The 22,241-nt window shown below is 34.4% G+C and overlaps 1 protein-coding gene across 3 annotated transcripts in view; it reads right to left on the bottom strand.

The window, feature by feature from the left end:
- The window catches only part of LOC114241732 (putative monocarboxylate transporter 5), a 57,483-nt gene extending 36,064 nt beyond the window's left edge, over window positions 1-21,419 (bottom strand). Inside the window, exons 1-2 of one of the 3 annotated variants that reach the window (XM_028172661.2) lie at window positions 21,222-21,419; window positions 3,696-3,975 (exon numbers count right to left, since the gene is read on the bottom strand). In XM_028172661.2, the coding sequence (XP_028028462.2) occupies window positions 3,696-3,975; window positions 21,222-21,302 (361 nt within the window). In that variant the 5' untranslated portion in view covers window positions 21,303-21,419. Of the gene's footprint in view, window positions 1-3,695; window positions 3,976-9,589; window positions 9,830-20,231; window positions 20,705-21,221 lie in introns of those variants that run through there. The other 2 variants (XM_028172662.2, XM_028172663.2) reach the window with 2 other exon arrangements.
- Window positions 21,420-22,241: the final 822 nt, after the last annotated feature.

Genomic DNA, 22,241 nt, shown 5'->3' with positions numbered 1-22,241 from the left:
TCCGGTTTGAAGCTTGAAACAACCGTTATGATATCTATTTCAGTCCACAAACGACTGAAAAACCGGTGAACATATATAAAGAAATTTTAACAAAACAACGAACACACAACCACTCCTTCTTTTAAAGTCGGTTAAAATAATAATAAATGTTTCTGCAGCTAAGTGCGCTTAGTTAGACATTAATAAATTTTTCTTGAACGTCTAGTAATAACGTGCCGAACGATCATTATTAGTAAATTGCGATGCCCACCTTGGATCGAAAACCTAGATTTCAAAACTTGTCTCGATGATCGGATGTAACATTTACTTGTTTGTGATTCAGTTCAAGGTTTATTCGACAGTTAATAATATGAATACATCCTTTTAGTAGTTTTAAATAAAGTAGTATTATATTCTATGATAATAATACTAAAAGGATTACTCATATAATCATTTAATGTCAGGAATGTTATCTGCTAAATTAATTAAAAGTAATGAAACCCGTTTGTCATATTCAGACCTACTTTATATCCCTCATGATTGAGCACGTGCTCGCCTTCACGCTTCAGTACAAACTATCGTCCTGGGTAAAAATGCAAAGGCCTTCGGACCACCAGTAATCCGTACTTCAAACAAACGGACACAATATGTGCGTCTATAAATTATATTATTTTTGAAAAAGTTCCTTACGTATTGAAAAACCAACAATGTAAACAATGGAATTTGTGTCAAAAAAACCTATGTACTGTGTTGGCTTCATGTAGATATACTACTGTAATCGATGTTAATTTGAATTCGTTTGTAAGTTAATGTGTTAATGAACGTTCAGGTTACTGTGTCGAGTTTTTCACTGATAATAAATCACTTGAACGATATTCTTTGCCTCATCTATCTATATATATATATAAAAACGAATTGCTGTTCGTTAGTCTCGCTAAAACTCGAGAACGGCTGGACCGATTTGGCTAATTTTGGTCTTGAATTATTTGTGGAAGTCCAGAGAAGGTTTAAAAGTTATAATAAAAATAACAATTTTGTTTTCCCTTTGATTTGTCCCCCCTCGGAAGGATTCCTTTTGTTTGTTTTAAGTTTGTTTTATACAAAAGTTTAGATCTTTTATTTATCGATTGAGGCACTACGAAGTCTGCCGGGTCAGCTAGTCTTTATATATATATTTCTTCTGTGCGTGTCTTTATCACTGAACTCCTCCTAACAGCTGGACCGATTTTAATGATTTTTTTGTATGAGTTTGGGTGGCACCCTGAATGGTTTAGATTCACAAATCAGCCCGGCAGAGGGCGCTGCAGTCGGTATCTATGTTATTTATCGTTCCTAAAAATAATTTGTATGGCAAAACAATGTTTGCCGGGTCAGCTAGTATCCTATCTGAATTTATACTACATACATCTTTGAGATAACCACTGCATTAGTAACACCAACCTACCTACTACTATCTTCATGTACATACATTTTTGAAAACAGTTGAATTGAGATTACATTTGCTTCGTTACAATAATATTATTCATCAAACTAATATTCGATTACAACAGTTGTAACATTATCATTCAAAAGATCTAACATTTCGCACCGATTTCAGTGCTAGCTTATCGTTAATATAGAACGTGGTAACAACTTACATATTGGCGATTGTAAAATACTTTAATAAGGTCAATATCGCACCTGAAACGTTCTCAGGCAGATAAAAACACGATAGCCCTTAAGTATTAGATAAACATCACGTTACTGTGTTATCGAATTAATTACAAAAAGTCGAAGACTTGTTTTTTTTTTTATTGCTTAGGTGTGTGGACGAGCTCACAGCCCACCTGGTGTTAAGTGGTTACTGGAGCTCATATACATCTACAACCTAAATGCGCCACACCTAAGGTCTCAGTATTGTCACAACGGCTGCCCCACCCTTCCAACCGAAACGCATTACTGCTTTACGGCAGAAATAGGCGGGGCGGTGGTACCTACCCGTGCGGACTCACAAGAGGTCCTACCACCAGTTACTTTTGTTAAGGTTATTTTAAATTCACATCTAATAACTACTAACTATACTTTCATTGGTTTGTCCATTAGATTAATTAGATAACAATAAGCTTATAGCCAATCAAGATCAGACTCGTAGAAACGTCCATTACATACGCTAAGATTAATAACTGATACAATCACTTTGCCGTTTTATTTACGACACGGTTACCAATATAGATAGAATCCTGTCTATTATCAAATGTATTAACCGAGGATTTACTTATCGTTAACCGATAAGTTAAGAACGATAAACAACATGTACTTCACACTCGAGAATGACATTAAAAGTGAGTGTGAAAGTGGATTAACTTATAATATCGAAGGGTGAAAGGATTTTTTTTTTTACTTAGATGGTTGGACGAGCTCACAGCCCACCTGGTGTTAAGTGGTTACTGGAGCCCATAGACATCTACAACGTAAATGCGCCACCCATCTTGAGATATAAGTTCTAAGGTCTCAGTATAGTTACAACGGCTGCCCCGCCCTTCAAACCGAAACGCATTACTGCTTCACGGCAGAAATAGGCAGGGCGGTGGTACCTACCCGCGCGGACTCACAAGAGCTCCTACAACCAGTGCTTCACGGCTGAAATAGGCAGGGCGGTGGTAGCTACACGCGCGGACTCACAAGAGGTCCTATCACCAGTTAAGCGACATTTCGGTTAGTACCCGACATTTATCTTCGTAATTAAGGGCCCTTTTCATTTGGTATTAGTAACGACAGTTCGATGTTTTTAATTGAATTGAAATTAAGTTTACTCTAATGAAGCAGCTAAAGAAGTTCTTCTGTTATAATATTTTTTCCAAAATTTTTAACTTTAAATGGCTCTCCTGTAAAGTAGCTAAAACGTCGCTTAAACCAAATCGCCTTTTACCCCTCGATATTTACTGATCTAATTTATTAAGAAACCGTTATTCACTATAAACCAAACGTATTCACGACACATATTAATATATTTAGAATTATAATAGATTTCCTATCCATATCTAAAACACAATGGCTACTAGTTACTTGAACGCCGCTCTGTTTGAGAAAACATGTCGGTATTAGAATTGAATGGGGCGTTCTGTATGATTATAAGCATAAATACATATATACCTACATATACATATATAACTACATACACAGAGAGTATACACAAACGATTTCATTTATCTCACTAGAACGAGTAATATATATATACATACATACATGTATTATGGAAACAACTGTCCGACAACGTGACCTGTTTTGATACGAAATTGACAGTTGAGTACCACTAATGAACACATCGAAACAGGAACAAAAATGAATCGTAACTCGACGGATCGTTTAGATTGGAAAACACGTAGCTACGCTCGGAATAAACGAGAGACTTTAATCGAATCCGATTGCAATTGAAATGAGAAGTCTTTTTTTTTCTTTCTCTTTCTGAAACTTTTTCACCCTGCCTATTTCTGCCGTGAAGCAGTAATGCGTTTCGGTTTGAAGGGCGAGGCAGCCGTTGTAGCTATACTTGAGACCTTAGAACTTATATCTCAAGGTGGGTGGCGCATTTACGTTGTAGATGTCTAAGGGCTCCAGAAACCACTTAACACCAGGTGGGCTGTGAGCACGTCCACCCAACTAAGCAATAAAAAAAAAACTTTTATTCGAATCACGCAATTTTATTTGTGACGAAATGTAAATAAAGTAACACTTACCAACGGCTAAATAAATACCGGTCAGCAAACTGCCGACCCATGCGACTGTCCCTTTGCCCTGGCCAAAGTACACCACCAATTCCGGCAGGAATATGCCAAAGGTATAGGCTATGCCGTCAACTACCATATTGCACATGAAGGAAGCGAAGACCACGACCCAGCCGTAGCCTCCGTCCGGCGGTGGGGGCAGGGCTGTAAAGTCGAAGGCCTCATCGTCGTCGGCTTCCGCTCCTTCCGCTGTCAGTCTTGCTGCCTCTTCACATGAGGTTTCGCTTTCCGTCTAAAACAAGACATTTCAAGGTTACAGCAAATTATGTATACCGTCTCAATTGGATTAAAATAACACCAATTACGTGATTGAATTTATTGAATTGTCATTAACGACTCAAGTCATTAGATTTTAATTGATTTTTAATATTAGATCGGATTATGATATAATTATAGGCTGTCAACAATTCATTATATTTCTGTTACAATAACAACATAGTAGTGTTTTTTTTAAATAAAATAAAATTTTCTATAGTTTTTCGACTCAATAATAAATACCACATGAAATGAATACCACAATAACAAAATAGTCAACATGTTGTCATATTTAAAAACGCAATACAATTCCCATACTTCGCATCAACATAATTCACGGTGGGTAGGTAGATACATTAATTTTAATACATTACATCATTCTTGTTCACTTATTATTGCACGTATAAACGTTTGCTTTATTGTCGTCAATCGTAAAGTAAACTCTCTAATTGTTCATAATAAAATGATCCTTACTGAAGCAAAACGACTTTGGGAATTTTCCCATTTCCAGTTCAAGTATCGACCCACTTGTTTGTTTTAACGGGAAACGAAATACATCAGCTGAGTACCATAAATGCATTATACTAATTACTTCTTCGTTTAATGTATCTATTTTTAACCAACTTTAAAAAAGGAAAGGTTTCTAAACTCGGGGCGCAAGTTTTTTAGATTCACATTCAAAGAATTCTCATGTGATACAATTTTGTCGTCATGTACATTAGTCTCTTAAATTAAACCCTATAATATATGTATATAGATGACCATGAATTTTTAGTTTTGTTTAATATCATAACAAATTCCATCTAGTCTGTTTCACGGTCATTGTCATTGAAAATAATTTTGTTTACATTACGAGCTGTGGATCCAAGGTCCTCGACAACGTGGTGAGTATGATTGATCATCTATTCCTACTTGGGTGGTTCGTTTGAGTAGGCATTTTACTACCTTGTAAACAAGTCTCATAAAAAATCTGCTAGTTTATTTTATAATAATCACTACAAAAAATTATCACAAATATTTAACTTCAATATTATTACTTCGTTCAATTAATATACGTTCTACATTATTTTTTTTTATTGACCTTATTGGCAGACGAGCATACGGCCCACCTGATGGTGAGTGGTTACCGTCGCCCATGGACTTCAGCAATGACAGGGGCAGAGCTAAGCCGCTGCCTACCGATAATACATTCAACTAACTCAAGCTGTGATTATCTCCTGTGTTATGAGTACAAAAAACGAACAGGAACATATTATTTACACTCACATACCGGAAATAGAATATCTAGTGACTCCGAGCGAGAGGTGAGGTAGGACTATCTCTATCTCTCTCCTTTTCTAATTCGTGTCATTCATCGTTAATAAAGAAAACTACCGTCATAATATTATTATTTTACTAAGATCCGAGATTGTTGTCGATTCTTCTTGGTGGCAATACTGGATTCCGATTCGGTAAAGGAATAACTATTTAAAAAGAAAAGAGCTTGTTAGGGCTTCAATAAAAATAACGACACACTTGATGAATCAGATGTAGATCTGTAATTTATATGTATTTCTAGTATTTAGTATTATATGTATATAATATTCACTATTATTATCTACATTATTGCTTGTTCTTCAATACTTAGTGTAATGTGAGTAGGCAGCAACAGCTCATCTGATAGAAAGCGGTCATAGAACACAAAAAATCGAGAGGTACGCCGGTTCTGTGTTGCTTATCGTAAAATAAAATAAAAATAAAGTAATTTATATTTAAGTTTTTTTTTTTAATAAATAACTACATAAAACTTTACGATATGTGTCTATTTAAATTATTGCTTTTCTAGAACTACATATTTTATGCCTTAACCATTAACAATTCTCGAACCGGAATTACAAAAGAATTATTTGCTCATCTGTAGATTTAACGTAAACAAACAGCAAACAAAGTAGGTAATCATTTTGTTTATAATTATTAATCGATTACAAATGATCTAGACCAGTTACCAGCACTCTTAACTATCCGATAAATTCCTTGCATTCATTTATGTTCGATAAACAAGTTTTCATTGAAAAAACTTTTCAAATGTTTACTAATACAATTCATGATTACTTACTTCAATATAAGAATGATATTGAAGTGAAATCAATTAATCCAATACAAATAAGGGTTGACACTAAGAGGCCGATCGACAACCTAAACATAATTAGAATAGAAATGCATGTGCCTGCTAGCCTTTAGATGACAAAACGTAAAGTTAAAAGCTACTTATAATGTTACGGATCGATCAATCGTAACCCACCAATCGTTATCACCCAAAACTATATAATAATTGACTTAAACGATCTGCGAACCTATTCAACACACAGACAACAACACATATATGGACAAAGAACAACCAACAAAACGTCAATATATTATTAATTTTATATATTACTTGTACTTAAAACAAAACTTAATATGTTAGCGGATTTTTTTTAAATTACGAATAATAATGAGTTTTAGAAGAATAATAGCTTATCGCAGTAGCAGATACATAGAAGTACACAACACAGAATAATATGTGTTTTATCCACGTAAGCATCTTTTCATTAATAAACGGGTTCTTAATTATCAAATACGGACCAATTTAACAGATAAAATTAGCGCACTATCCTGAATTATGTCAAGGAATTGATAGATAACTAATTAAAGATAAAGATCAGTAATTTGTGTACTTTGAAAATGTAATCAGTAATTTGTGTGATATTTGACAATTGAAAAAAGTATACCGATGTAAATATCAGTTTTGTATTTTAGTTTTACTGAAATAAACTAACATATTAAATCCGTAACAAAAGATTGTGTAACTCAAAAATAACTAAAACATCCACTATATATTATTATTTAACATCAAAGCATTTGACGATACAAAGGATGATCCCCTACACTTTATGTTCGAGCATGCAATCCACGGTCTTACAGTAAGAGCTACGTGACCTTGGCGTAACCTACTTCACAATAGGGTTCTTCCGTTCGAGTGAATCAAATTTACCAGGTCGTTCTGTGACAAACGTCTGTTTGCTGATTACGGTAGAGCACGGGGTGCGCGACCTTCATCTCAGTTTACAACGCAAACTTCTCCGACAATGTGATTTATTACATTAAACAAATCCGCAAGATTCTTGTTTGCACTTCCTAATTTTCAAACGACAACGAGTGACATGTGTTTACGAACCAAGACTTCACGTGAATATACAACAAACAAAGGATTTGCAAGACAAAAAATAATTTCCAGTGTTGGACATCATAATATACTCCGATAAAGTGGGACTTTAATTGAAATAAGGAAGCAAGTCATACCGACCACCAATAATTGAATATAGCATAAAGCATTGAAGGACAGTTATCGAAGAACCAAGAATTCAATTAAAATTCAAGCGACAAATGATTCCGCGTTGTTTGAACAGTAATAAAATTGAGTCACTTGATATCCCTTTAAATTCCTCTTTAGTTTTATACTGTATAATGGAATGACGGATATAAGTGTTTAAATAATTATAATTCTAATGTGATAATGAAAAAAAATATTCCTATATTAATATCAATGACGATAAAATTTAATTTGAGCATTTTTTAACAAAATAAACAATAATCCAACGATTTCGCGAAAGTAATGCATTAAAAACACAAAGAAAGTTGAACGTACTGCATATAAAGAACCAGGACCATAATTTATACGCTCGTATAAGCACATATTTTTAAAAATAAAACACGTCTGTTAGGCCAAAACACAAATTGCTGAGTAAACCAAGAGGTTCAAAAATAGATTTGTTAATTGGTGAGTCGTTTCTCAGAATGTAAATCTTATTGTGAGTGATTCACAAGAAAAACGTGTTACGTCTATGATCATTATTACGTTTAGACAATTACGTTTTACTGGTGGTGGGACCTCTTGTGAGTCCGCACGGGTAGGTCCCACCCTGTCTATTTCTGGCGTGAAGCAGTAATGCGTTTCGGTTTGAAGGGTGGGGCAGCCGTTGTAACTATAGTGAGACCTTAGAATTTATATCTCAAGGAGGGTGGCGCATTTACGTTGTAGAGTTCTATGGGCTCCAGTAATCACTTAACAACCAAGTTGGCTGTGAGCTCGTTCACCAATCTAAGCAATAAAAAAATGAATAAAAAAGTACCATAGGGATCGCATTATAGGTCTATTCAAATATGATGAATCTATGTGCCCTCGGTCGGTTTCGTCGCTTGGTTTGAGCCGGTATTTTTGCTAAAAATATTTGGCATTCAAGCCTGGATGTACTTGATCTCATCTGGAAATACTCCAGCACCCATTTGTGAGGACAATCCTGGCTTGGAGACTATTGATTTTAGAACGTTTAGTACGTTACATGATTAAATATTATACTTATTAATATTCAGTTTCTAAGATTAGGCGTACTCGTATATGCTATAACTAATATAAAAAATTCCGACGTCCACTTAAATTTAGTATATTAGCGTCCGAAAACATATCACTCAATACAAAGCCGAATAATTTTGTAGGTCAATTTGTACATATCAAATGTTAAGTATGTCGCCAACCAATGTGGTCAGTACGAACGCCGCCCATTCACGTGATATAGATCGCTATTAATTGATTAGTGCAGAGACCGGCACACCATTAACTCGCAACCTTCTTTAGAGCATCCATACATTTCTATGCGATTCAGTGTACTTATAAGAGCGTCATGCATATAAAGTATTGTGTAGACTGACAATATATATTAATGTAATGCATGCTGTGATTGCCTCTAAATAGAGTTGCAGTTATCAATTGCTCTATATATGTCAATATTATTTTATGTCTTACTGTAAACCCTGTCGGTAATCCTTAAATAAATAAATAAATATGTATATACCAGTCCGCGCAAAACAAACCTCGCTTTCGGAGGGATCGTAGAATGAATCAGATATGCCATTGCTAATTTGCCTCATATTAAATACAAATTCAAATATCTAAAAGGCGATGTTTCACAGAGTTACATTAAATCGCATTTGACATACATACAATACCTACAGCTGCCTGCGTCACACAAAGACACATTTGTGTTCAAGGAATCTGTACGTACTTTACGACGTTTTGTAACTGTTTCTCAATTCTATAAAATAGTAGAGGTTCCTTTGTTGAAACATTAAATCCGATTACGTCGTTTAATAAAATTTCATTTATATTCTGATTTTAAAACTTTTATTTTCATTGAGCAATTTGAATTTTAGAACAGAAATTTACGCAGCTACCGTAGGTAGCATATTCGGAACTAATTCACAGATGACTAAACAAAGCGAAGTTAACGACCCGACAATTTATAATGTCTTAAACACAAAAAAAAAATTTTTTGTTTCTTCATTAGCAGACGGAAGCTACCGGATGTCAAAGGGTTACTGGAACCCTTGGAGGTTACAAAGTCAATGGAAGCCACCATCTTGAAATATGAGGTCAAGTCAATTGTAAATTAACTGTCCGGCGGCACTTTGAATAAAAATGCATAATCGCTTTGAGTAAGAAAATTTTAATTCTCCAGGAACCTTACGAAAAAAAAAAAACCAAAAATAACAAGGTCTAATTTTTATTTGCTCACCGGTTTTTTCTCCATTACAAGATTTTAACAGAATTGTATATAGTTTTTCACTTGAGAATTCCACACGACACCCACTTTGGTTGCTAAATGGACTAACAATGACAATAATTGATAAGAGTGCTTTGGACCCGGTGCACGATACAATAATTATTTGATAAGTACTTGCCCTAATCACTTTAAGTACGATGAACGAGATAATTTCAAAAATACTACAATAGTTCGACACAAATGAATTAACAAACGGGACGAATGGGACTAAATACGTGCTATCAACGTTATTTAATATCTCTTATTACTTATGTGTTTATGTATTTGGTTCATGTATTACACACATAAAAAATAAACGCCAATGCCACTAACGCAGAAGAGGAATTTACAAAAACTGATAAAAACATTTATCAAGTTTATAAAAACAAAATCCATATTGGAAAAACCACAATTTTCTATTTGGCGATTCTATTGTTGTATAACTGATTTTTAAAAAACACAGCATTAAAAATAATACGAGTAAGTATAACTATGAATTATTTGATGGAAAGTAAAGTTAGATAGGGTTTCTAAGTGAATAAAAAAGTATGTCAAAAAGTAGTTAATAAAAAAATCAAAAGACCCGGGAGATTATAATTAGATTTTATTTAAATATTAGCCCTCATAATCTCAATATCTCGCTGTTGCCATACGTGGTACGAAAAGCTATGTTTGACAAAAACCTTGTCTGTTTGGTGGTCAAAATCTTTGAATAGCATAATTGCTAGGTTAATAAATTCAATATATTGATAGGCGTACTATGCGAAGATTCGCAGGAAGTATCGACCATTCAGATTCGCACTACACACATGTTTCATACACGTCGTTAGAGCGTGATTTGAATCTCGTAAAGTAGTTCAATAACTACCGAACTCCGCTTTTGTTTTTACGAAAATCTATACGATATTTATATATTCATAAATTATAATCGTAAAAAAACTTTTGCTTGTGTGTTTAAGCAGTATCTGCCAATACATGATCAGTGATGTACAATCTCAGGCTAACGTACTATGATATTAAATGGAAACTTGTAATTGACCTTTCCAGTTGACTTAGTTATCGTATTTAAGCTAGCTATAATAGAAGTTTTGTAATAACTAACAAAAAAAAGTATAATAGTTTTCACCCAATGATCAAGATTTAACGAGTCATGAACACCTTGAAATTCAGATTCAATGTATGAATATTTTGTTTGATTATTGACATTTGGAAATAAAAGCTATTTTCAATTTATTAACAACACTACAGCTTATCAATGGCTATTAAATAATTAAAAAATCGGTTGAAAAAATAGGGAAAAGATGGTAAGTAGCTGTATAGTCGTTCCCTATAAGTAGAAGGCACACAGGGCGATTTACAGAAAATTGAATTTAAACTCCTATGGTTAAATTTCATTGAACAACTAAAATAGTTCAACTTAATCTATGACAATGAAAATTCATTCATTCAATCGAAGTTTAACAACAAAATTGTTACGAGAAAGAATATAAATATCATCCGGGTTTAATTAGACTTTAAATTTTACTGCATTTAAGTCAGTGCTCTTACGAAAGTTGTCACATTAATAAGTTAAGTATTATTTGAAGAACGCGAATTATATCACTATTATTTTTCCACGTATGAAAGACGTACATACTCGCTTGTCAAAAAATGCTACACCAGCTTCCCTTGCTATCTCGAACTCAAATTGATCACAGAGGTTTTAAAATCATGCATTAAAAAGTTAACAAAAAACACCAAGTACATACTATGGGACTCGCAATTATTAACTATTAATTTTTCATTGATTCTCAAAAAGAATAATTAGAAGAATAATAAAAAGAGACAGAGTACACACGTATGCTCTTGGAACATGATTAGAATTTCAACGTTAAGTTTATACAACATCCATAATATGTTATGTATTGAAGCAATATTTATAAATACATTTCAAAGCAACTAGGGAGTGAGCACGATTTGTTTTCTATAGATAACAAAAGCACCATATTTGTTTCTACATAATCTATCGCCCTGGAAACGCTTTCTACTTATCTATACTTAATATATAAATCTACAGTGGTTTTTACGGATGTTCCGTTATAACTACTGAACCATGGATCCGATTGACTTGAAACTTGGTTCATGTAGAAAATACATGTACTTAATGGATAGGCTAATATTTATATGAGTGTTGGACTCCCTAATAATAATGACAATAAATAATAATGTTAATTTTAAATGCCCAGCGAAGTGGGCGAGTACAGCAATTTTTTTTATAAAATATATTTTATTCATGTAACATTTAATGCAGTCCATGTAAATCTACTTTATTATCTATTTTGGTAATGCATCTTTTCGAAAGAACTAAGAGTACTGAGTAAGCACTATAAACGATTTATGTTAAAATTGATGTGAACTCGACGATTCTCTTTATAACGTAGTACAACAAATTTTTGTGGTAATTAATGGCTTAATTATATATAACAAGACTTTGTAGAGATTCCTTTAATCATGTTTTAAATGAATGAATAGATTTCACAGGTCTATACCACTCCGGGTAGCCTGTTGAAGCAATCAACGTGGTTTGACAGTAGCGAGGTAGGGTAACCATTATTCTAATAAAATTGTGAATTCAACCATCTCAATATACATTTAATCAATACCTTTGTTATAGACTCCAGTGACAGATAAGGGCTCAGGAAGGCCGTTCGTCTGCCCGGGTTTACGTTTATAAATGGCTATAAATTTCAAAGCTTAAGTTTTCGATAAAAAATTAAATTAAAAAAGCTTTTGTGTTTCACAGCCATTGTGCTATCGCTATTATATTGCTATATCGAAGAACCTTTGATTATATACACGAAGAACAACATTTTCCGAACCGGAGTATTTAGATATGCCGGCTCTATTAAATTACACAAACCAAATGACATGTTACTTTATATTGATAAGTAAATTTGATAAACACAGGATTAGAGGCACTATAGGTATTAAAACGTTTTCACTTTATCTAATCCTTATATACAGGTCTGATAAAAATATGCAACATACCTTTTTTTAGATTTAAGACAACGATAACGTGAAATGCTACCGTCTCCAGTTTAATTTCAGATTGATGTTTTTGTTTCCTTTCCCAATTCAATTAGTATTGCATTAGTATTGAATTTGAAACAATAGAACCTCTTACAATAAATTTCATTTGACACCTAAGCTTTATTATAAAAAAAAAACCTTTATGGAAAATTTATTGAATATTTACGAAAATAGCTTTTATATTCCGAAGATTTATTTGCCTATAATCCGAACGCCGTGACGACATTACGATACAAACAAACGGGATTTTCCATTAAATGAACATTTATTTTTATCAGTCCAGCAAGCATACCGTTTTACAACACACTAATGGCTGTTTTCATAATTTTTTTGAGGCTACATAACATTAACAACCGAAGTACTTACTGTACCTACTCTATTTCTCGCTAGTAAATAATCACAAGGATTTGTCGAAAAGACCCTTAATTTTTGTTTCTTCCAAATAATGCAAGCGAAGCATAGATAATTATGACAGAATTAGCCCACTGAGTTTCTCGCCGGATCTTCCCAGTGGGTCGCGTTTCCGATCCGGTCGTAGATTCTGCGAAGCACGGCTCTTGGTAGGGTTCGTATTAGCAACATCTTCTGGTTTGAGTCCCGTGAGCTTCCCTACTAGACCGGTGAGGCTGACATGGTCTCTCTAGACTCTAGACCATCAGCTTAGGTAGGAAAAAAAAACTTACAGAATTATTGCAATGTAATCAATTTTTTTATGAAATCTGTCTGTTCTTAAGTTCTCCTTACGGTAATAAACAGCTCGGCGTGCCTCTAGCGTAGCTGACGTCCATGAGCGACGGTGACCACTCATCATCAGCCGGCCGTATGCTCGTCTGTTTACTAATCGAATTTAAAAAAGATCGTAATTTAAAACATTCTTTTTTTAATAGATTCTTAGATACCGTCAAACCTGGGTAAGTGAGAACTGGATAAGTGAGAATAATAGCCAAGACCCGTCATTTTAAGCTCCCAAAACCTCTATTAGCAAGAAACAGAAACCTCTGTAAGAGAGAGTCGTTTTTCCTTCATGGACCTCCGTAAGTGAGACTGTTACTTATCTATACCTTTATAAGCGACAGTCAAGCTTTATTTATTTATATTATTTAGGAGGAATAAATAACAAAACAAATTACAAATTTTAAATCTGCAATTTTATGACTCATTCTTAACTTTTGCCGAACTTCCTACCATTGTTTTTGTATTGTTTTCTAGTCAATATTGAACCTGTTCTGTTTCGTAGAACTAAATAACGTTGTTATTTTATCGCATTCTTTTCGAATGGACACGTGTGCCTGTGTACCGTCCTGTTTGTCGGACTTACTCAGTTTATCGTTAATCAATTGCGAAGAAAAGTTCTGTTCTGCATCAAAACTGAAAATTGAAGTACTATCATTAAGTGATAAACTAAATAGTGAATGCGTTTGAATCCGGAAAATCGCGAAATGAAATTCAGAGGGAGCATTAGCGAGAAACTCGGGTTAGTGAGAAACCTCTATAAGCGAGAATGAGATTGTGCTCCCTTGAACTCTCGCTTATCCAGGTTTGACTATATTCCTAGAAAATGGACCCAAAGCGCTGGCTTGTTATTGATTGATTTATATAGGTTATTTTACGACAAAGCGATCACAAGATTGACTTCCTATAAAATGCTATTGGCGTACACAACATCACATTCTAGACATTGTACTTCCGACTGTAATCCTTCTTCCTTAGAGTCAATGACACACGTACGGATCGTTTTACATAAAATTATCAGTATCCTGTATATTGGATGCGAACTGCTTTATTTTATGCTCATGGTCACGAAACATCACTACAAATTTTACATCCAGTTACTCAAAATATACAAGAGCACTTCGGTCTGAAACCAATATACGCTAATGTACCTACATGAAAATCCCAATATCTTGAAGTAGATATCATTTGTCTGTGTTCCTCCTAGTTTTGCTAATGTGAAAACCATCACACAATTTCTATACGCGACTGTAAATCGTTCACCGTTTCATAAAATAAACATCGTATTCGAAATACAAGTTTATTTTCGAATAACAATTTCGTTATTGTAACAGCCTTCGGAGTGATTACGAAGGTCCCGATCACCTTCGTGTCTGAATGTGACGGCCACTGTCAAAGTCAGGTTACGAAGAAATGTTATAACGGATACACGCGATTCGATTTTATTGAACCAACTATAGCACAAACAAAGCCATTTGAATCGCTTAAGTATATTGTATTTCAAATAAATCACAATAACCAAGAGACAAAAATGAATTGAAATAATATGCCAAAAAAACTATTGTAGAGTGAAACGTTAAAAAATTCAATAACTACAATTTAAGTACGCATTCTTTGTATCTAAAAGACTTAACTCCCTCAGAAGCATACTCATTCAAAGCTCTTAATCTGGGTCATTACGATCAATGACACTTTTCTTATATCCGAACAAGGCGACGGGGTATTTCCAAGCCGCCGTCACCCGAAACATGTCTCCTCGGATCTCCTGGATCCACTCTCAATGCTTTTAGGCCCTTCAAGCACCGGTAACCGTCCTCGTCGAAGAGTTTGACGACCGAATTAATCGATAGACACAACACATCGAGTTTTTCGCCGGATTTTCTCAGTGGGTTGCGATCCCGAACCGGTAACAGATTCTGCGGAGCATGGCTCTTGCTAGGGCTAGTGTTGGCAAATTCTCTCAGGTTGAGCCAAAAAAAAAAAAAGGTTGAGCCAATGAACTCACCTACCCGTCCACGCGTAGCTAGAATAGCTCCTTAGGCTATCAACAAACAAGAAGCTCATGTTTTTATTGGTTTTATCTAAAAATCCAATCCTTACCCAATGACTTTTCCCTATTCACCTTCTTAATTGTTGAGTTCTGTGACAATTTGAGCGACAAAAGTTGATTACTTACAATCAACTCGTGTGAAGCGGCTTTACTCAATGTGATATTGAAATACCCTAGCCATGTCGTATTATTACATGAGCTGTTAGTATATTTTACGTTCTACGTTTGATATTATAGTGGGTATTTTAGTTCGGGCGCAAGTTTTACGTTTGGCCAGTCCGGCAAGTTCATGACGCGCGCCGTAAATTTTGTATTTGGCATCTGAACGTTTCAGAAAGTTTATATTTTCTAAAGTAATATAGACATCTAACATATAGCCTACCTGCTGCAAAGCGGTTATCGGATTACTGACACCACAGCGCGACTTATTTTGAAATAATATTATCTGTTCAATTGCATCGGTAAGGACGGCTGTCTTATCCAGAAATTCGAAAAACGTGACTACTTCGGGACAGAAAAAAGCATAATGGTTGTGGTACCTACCAGTACGAAATTTCCCTGCCTCTGGAAATTAAGATAGGGATAATGGAAATATTTTTCATTGTCTTGGATGCAGATGAATATGCAGTCCACCAATTGGTGAACAAAGAAGTTGTCATAGAGAATACCGTCCAGGAAAGGGAAAAAATATTATGTAGTTAGGCTGTAGATGATAAAACTGTTACTACAGATGTATAAAACAGTAGCTGTAATAAATTGAAAAGGCAGCGGCATAAAGGCGTCTTCTGATTACCGAGACGATCTATTATTATCATTAAGATCCTCTAGCCCGGTGGTCGGAAAACACGCTACCTAAAAGAGCGATTAACGAAATTAAAGTTTTTTTTAAACTGAATCTTTATTTAGAGGCTTTATTTTCAAAAATGTTACTCGACTCTTACAAGGTAAGTTAACAGAACTATGTTCAATGGCTGCATTAAGCATTTAGTGCCAAGGACAGGCACGAAAGTCCACTATGCGTCCTTGCTTCGGGGACGTGACGTTCCTAAGATCATCCTTTTTCCAGATCATTAAGCTTGTTTCTAATCACGATCGCATTTGTGAACAGATTTACATTGGATACGTAATCTTTTTTAACTTTAAGAGAGTTGCTCCAAAATTGAGATGCCAGCGTTCAAGTCATATGTGCAGGTTCACCCTTTAATGGAAGTCGCCTCGTATAATAAAATAAATCCGGATATTTAGGTACTGGTGGTGAGGTGCATTTTGCACCCGGTTCTACGTTTACTCAATCCTAAATATTGTACCAATTTGCCGGTACAAGATTTCTAGCTACCCGAGATTTTAACATAGTAGGAAGCGGCATGCACTTTTTAATGTCTATGAATTGTGCCACTTAACATCAGTAGTGCTACGGCCTTAAGCTTCAGAGCTCGTCTGCCGCTCTTACTTAACATAACAGTAACGAATTTTTTTTTTTTTTTTATGCTAAGAAACAAGATTCCCAATTTGGCAGTCAAATTTTTATCAATGATTTATGTCATTTACATTTACGGAAATCTGGTTGTACGTTTTAAAATAAAGATTTCATATTGCAAGAAACATGTACTTAATCTTTTTGTTACTGCGCAAGAAATCGACTGACCTCAGATAAACGTCACAACTTTCTTCAATAAAATCAATAAAATATTGAACATGATTGTAATTATGAAAATGAAATGTTTTGGGTAATTTTTCAGCTATTTATTTCTTACCAATGATCATTTGTATGGAAGAATACAGTTCAATACATACATAGCAATACGAAATTGTTTGTTATTACTCAAATGTTTAATATATTTTATTAATTTTTATCTAATGTCAGAACATTTTGATTAAAATTGTTCTCATTATGATTCATGTGGGCACTTAACTTGTAAACAATCTTTTTTTACAAAGTATCCAACAAATATTCACATTATCTATCTTACGTACATTCCAACCAATTATAATTTAGGTGTTGAATACTAATTTATTTTTTATTTTTTTATTGCTTAGATGGGTGGACAAGCTCACAGCCCACCTGGTGTTAAGTGGTTACTGGCCCATAGACATCCACAACGTAAATGTGCCACCCACCTTGAGATAAAGTTCTAAGGTCTCAGTATAGTTACAATTTACAATATAATAATAAATTAAAATATCTATCTCTTCATTACTTAGTTTAGCTGTTTTATGAATCAAAGGTGGAAATCGTAGGGCTCAGTTTACAAAAACAAACATTCCCTCACTCTACCAAAATATGCATTCAGGTAAATGAAAAATTTTAATTAAGCTAAGCTGAGCTGATGATCTAGAGACCATGTCAGCGTCACCGGGCTAGTAGGTGAGCTCACGGGGCTCAAGCCTGACGATGTTGGTAACACGAACCCTAGCAAGAGCCGTGCTTCGCAGAATCTACCACCGGATCGGAAACGTGACCCACTGAGAAGATCCGGCGAGAAACTCAGTGGGCTGTGTCTGAAGGTCGCATAACCAAAATGCACCATTGATAAGGGCTTTTTTTATTGCATTTCTAGGCAGACGAGCATATGGCCCACCTGATGGTGAGTGGTTACCGTCGCCCATGGACTTCAGCAATGCCAAGGGCAGAGCCAAGCCGCTGCCTACCGAACTCGATCGACCGACTTCGTGCCTAACTTTTGAATAAACTCATATAAGAACTTACCACCGATGAGTCCGTATGTCAACATCACGAGAAAGAATATCGACGAGAACGATAACCGGTGCTTGGGGAACCTAAAAGCACCGTTAGTGGATCGGGAGGATCCGTGACGTGACGATGACGTGTTTTGGGCAACATCGACTGTTTACCATTTGGTCTGCAGGATCGACTAAGCAGTTACCGGCGGCTACGATGAGATGGTTCTCGTGTCGTGCCGCTTTATGGAAATGGGTTTAGTATACTTAAGGGAAAAACCCAAGCAACAAATTATTCTGCATGTCATGATTTCTGCTATTGAAATGTATTGTTAGTTAATATAATTGATATTAATTAATTATTATAATACATTACTTAGATTCAGAAAAATCATAAAACATACATAACATAACAAAATCTAATTTTATCTCAAAGTTGTTTGCAAAGGGTATAAATTGCACAAATCAAACAAGTTTATCTCTTTCATCCTTGATAATAAAGACAGATACTTTAAGCCAGTCTTTTCTATATAGATACCAAAGATAAAGTAAAGCTAACAGTGAATCCGTTTCATAATATTTTTTACTTCAGTTTTCAATGTGAAAAAGAACCAGATTACTTTCATTATATAATTGAAAATACAGCTTTCAAGTTTCGAAGAGTTATAATCTAAAAAAACATCCTCCTTCATTTTTTTGTTTATAACAATTTTTATTGCTATACAAATACAAATGCCAAAGGCTCAAAGCCAATGTGGTAATAAGTAATTACTAGGGACCATAGACATCATGGGACGTCTGTCACCTAAGATGGACCTTGACGCCAATGTCTAAACTCAAATTTTTAATAGCTGTCTCATCTATAAATTGGAATGCTTCATTTCTTTATGGCATTCATAGGAACCAGTGTGACAGTTCAAAACACACCGTTATGATGCATATATTTTATAAGTTTTACCATTACAATCAAATAAAACGATAGACATCCACACCTGATGTAGAATTTGAAACTATTATAGAATATAATTTAGACTACAAAAACACTTACGTTGTCTCAATTACACTGAAAATATGGATACCTACAGATATCAATAAAAATGATGGTAAAATTGATAAGAAAAGATTATAACACAATTCAAACCACAACCCGAGTCTCACGGTGGGTAGCAGCAATCACATTTAGGATGGTTTTAGTCATTCAGTAACAATTTAACACCAGGGAGGCCATGGGCGACTACACATCCAGTGCAACAAAAAAATTATCTTAATATGTAACAAAATCATTCTACATAGACACAGTCGAGGTGAAAACTTTACTTGGAAACTTATTTTAACGAGCCTGACATAATTTTAGATTATCACAAATAAATTACTGTAAAAATTATAAGTGTAATGTGAAGTCTCAGTGATTACTCAATTAGAATTAAAATCAGAAGCTAAGTTTTAGTATTTTTTCTGTCAATTTTGTTAATAAGCAATACCATTGATTTGGATATATAGTTTATCTTCAAGAAGACTTGTTACATTCAAGAAAAGAATACAAATGAGTGTTCTTTCTGATGTTGAAAATGATGTCATTAGCATAATTTGGTATCTACCTCACATCCTCATTACATACTGATGATACACAACAATTATGCACTACAGGAAACAAAGAATTAGTGTAAACTGAAGGAAATTGGTTGTTCTACCATACTTATTGCAGTATTCAAATTCAATACTCAAAAAATAAAGTAGCAAAATGAAAAAAGTTTATTTCTTAGACTTATTAAACCCAACTGATGTATCTTTGTCCATTAAAATGTGTTTATTGTTTTGATTTTAAAACAAACTGGGGAGTGGTGAGTAGCTTTTTAGATTTTTAAGCTACCGTTGTAAAAATGGATCAACAAAAAAATGATAAGAACAACGATCCTATAATAATTTCTATACCAAATAACCTTGTGCAGAATAGAGAATTAAGCCATCCCAAATGAGTGGCAAATAGACGAAAAGGTAACCTCAAACAAATCTAATTTTAGCATTCATTCGAACTAGGCCTTGATTTTAATGTTTCTAACGGTATTATATACTGTATTTACGTACCCTGGAGAAGGTCCTGAGACGACTAATACGAGGGTTCGATGGAACGTTATTCAGCGACACCTTTGACATTTTCACTTATATCTAATTTTATTTATTATACAAGTCAGTCACTTTACCCCCACACCAACAGAGCTTGGCTATCGTCCTTAGCGACGATTTAATTAATTAAGTATCAAGTTCAAGGAAATCTAAAAATCCACGAAACCTTGCTCTTCAAAACAGTTTGAATGAACACTAATTACTGTTACGAATAATGAAACCCCATGTTCGGTTGATTATTTTTGCCCGATTATTAAAACAATGCCCTCGTTGTTTTATTCACGAATATTTTTTACAAAATAAAAATAATAGTTTATTTCAATAGGTTTTGACAGATTACTTGCGTATTTATTAACGTTTCGTTTCACGGTACACAACCCAACAGTAACTGTTTAAGAACTGCACCTCACGCCGTCAGACCGACAACTGTCAAACTATAACTAAAAATTGCGCGCCAAAGTCTTGAGGCGCGAAAATTTTTATTTTGCAGACAATTATTTCCGACTTGAGGCTAGTGACCGTTTCATCCACAATATTTTAGTCTCATGGAGTTTACAAGCAAAGGTGAATACAGAAAAATAACAATGTCTAAAACGAAATGTCGATTGCAAACTTTAGACTTTAAAAGCTATATATCGGTACATTCCTGGTAAAATACTTTATTATTGACTTTATTAATTAATTACTATATTAATATAAATTACTGAAATGTTTTATTTATTTCGTTATTAGCAGACTTTTATGAGTAATAATTTCTTTTCGTAAAATAGTCTATGAATAAATGTACAGATGTGCACAAATCTAAAATAAGCATCACTGCCACTTTTTCTGAATGACCCCTAAAAAATGTAGGATTTGTTAAGTACTCATGATTTACTAGGAAACGACATGATCAGCTGTGGCGATGAATTTTAAAACAATCAATCAAAGATTATCTGTTGTATAACTTACCAGAGAAGTTTCAGTGGGGTTAACACGTATATGAGGTTCATCGTCTTTGACGGAGCACTCGGCACCCGCAGTTTGACCCATCGTGGAGCTGGTCAACGTGTAGGGTGAACTGTCGGCCTGTGCGGGCCAAGCGGCGGTGGGCCGCGTTGAACCCGCCCGGGCGTCAGACGTGCAACCACTGCCGCGCTGAGCTTTCGAATTCCCACGTATAGTCCTCGGGCGATAGAGTAGACCGTCATACGGATTATCGATAATTTTTGAGCCTTTTTAATTCACACGTTACAATAATTTTCTCTTTTGGACTATTTTGGTATTGCTATAAATAAAATTTCTGCTAAATAATCAAAGTTTATCGAAATTTTATAAATAGTAGATTCTAAAAGTCAGACTATAATATAATTCATTCTTTTGAAAATAATAAATTCGTCCGTTTTGCCATTTATTTTATTTATTATATTATGAATGAAAAATGTGCTTGGTACATTTTTGGAGAAAAACATCGATAGTCCAATACTCAAGCCTAAGACTGGCGCGGTCGATACAGCGGGAGGCGGGCGCAAGTCCGCACTGCTGTCATGAGACTTTATAGTTTTTAAACTTAAAACACTTTCTTTTGTGTATGAAATATTCATTATATAAAAATTTATTAATGTGTCTTAACCTAACGTGTCGCGAAGCGAATAAAGGAAATAAAAATTTAAACTATTCGTACAATAATAGGCTTATTCCTTAATACGCATTTGTCCAAAAATACCTTAAACGTTTTTATATAAATAAAACATATTTATTTCAATTAACAAAAAATTATTTATCTAACAAATAAAAACTATTTCGCAATTTTCGAATTACCTCAAACTTCAATTATTAATACTTTAACAATTTAATTCAATGTACTATTTTAGATTTAAATTGAAATTTTGAATCTTGGATCGAATCATGCAACCAAATCTCGTTGATGAATCGTTCAGTGCTCGGTGCACGAGATTACAATTTGTGATTTTTAAAAATCTTTTCATTCAT

Source organism: Bombyx mandarina, chromosome 23 (assembly GCF_030267445.1).
Source record: "Bombyx mandarina strain Sakado chromosome 23, ASM3026744v2".
In the NCBI taxonomy this organism is placed as follows: Eukaryota; Metazoa; Arthropoda; class Insecta; order Lepidoptera; family Bombycidae; genus Bombyx; species Bombyx mandarina.
The sequence above is the reverse complement of the archived record's forward strand: the minus strand, read 5'-3'. Positions and strand labels throughout refer to the sequence as shown.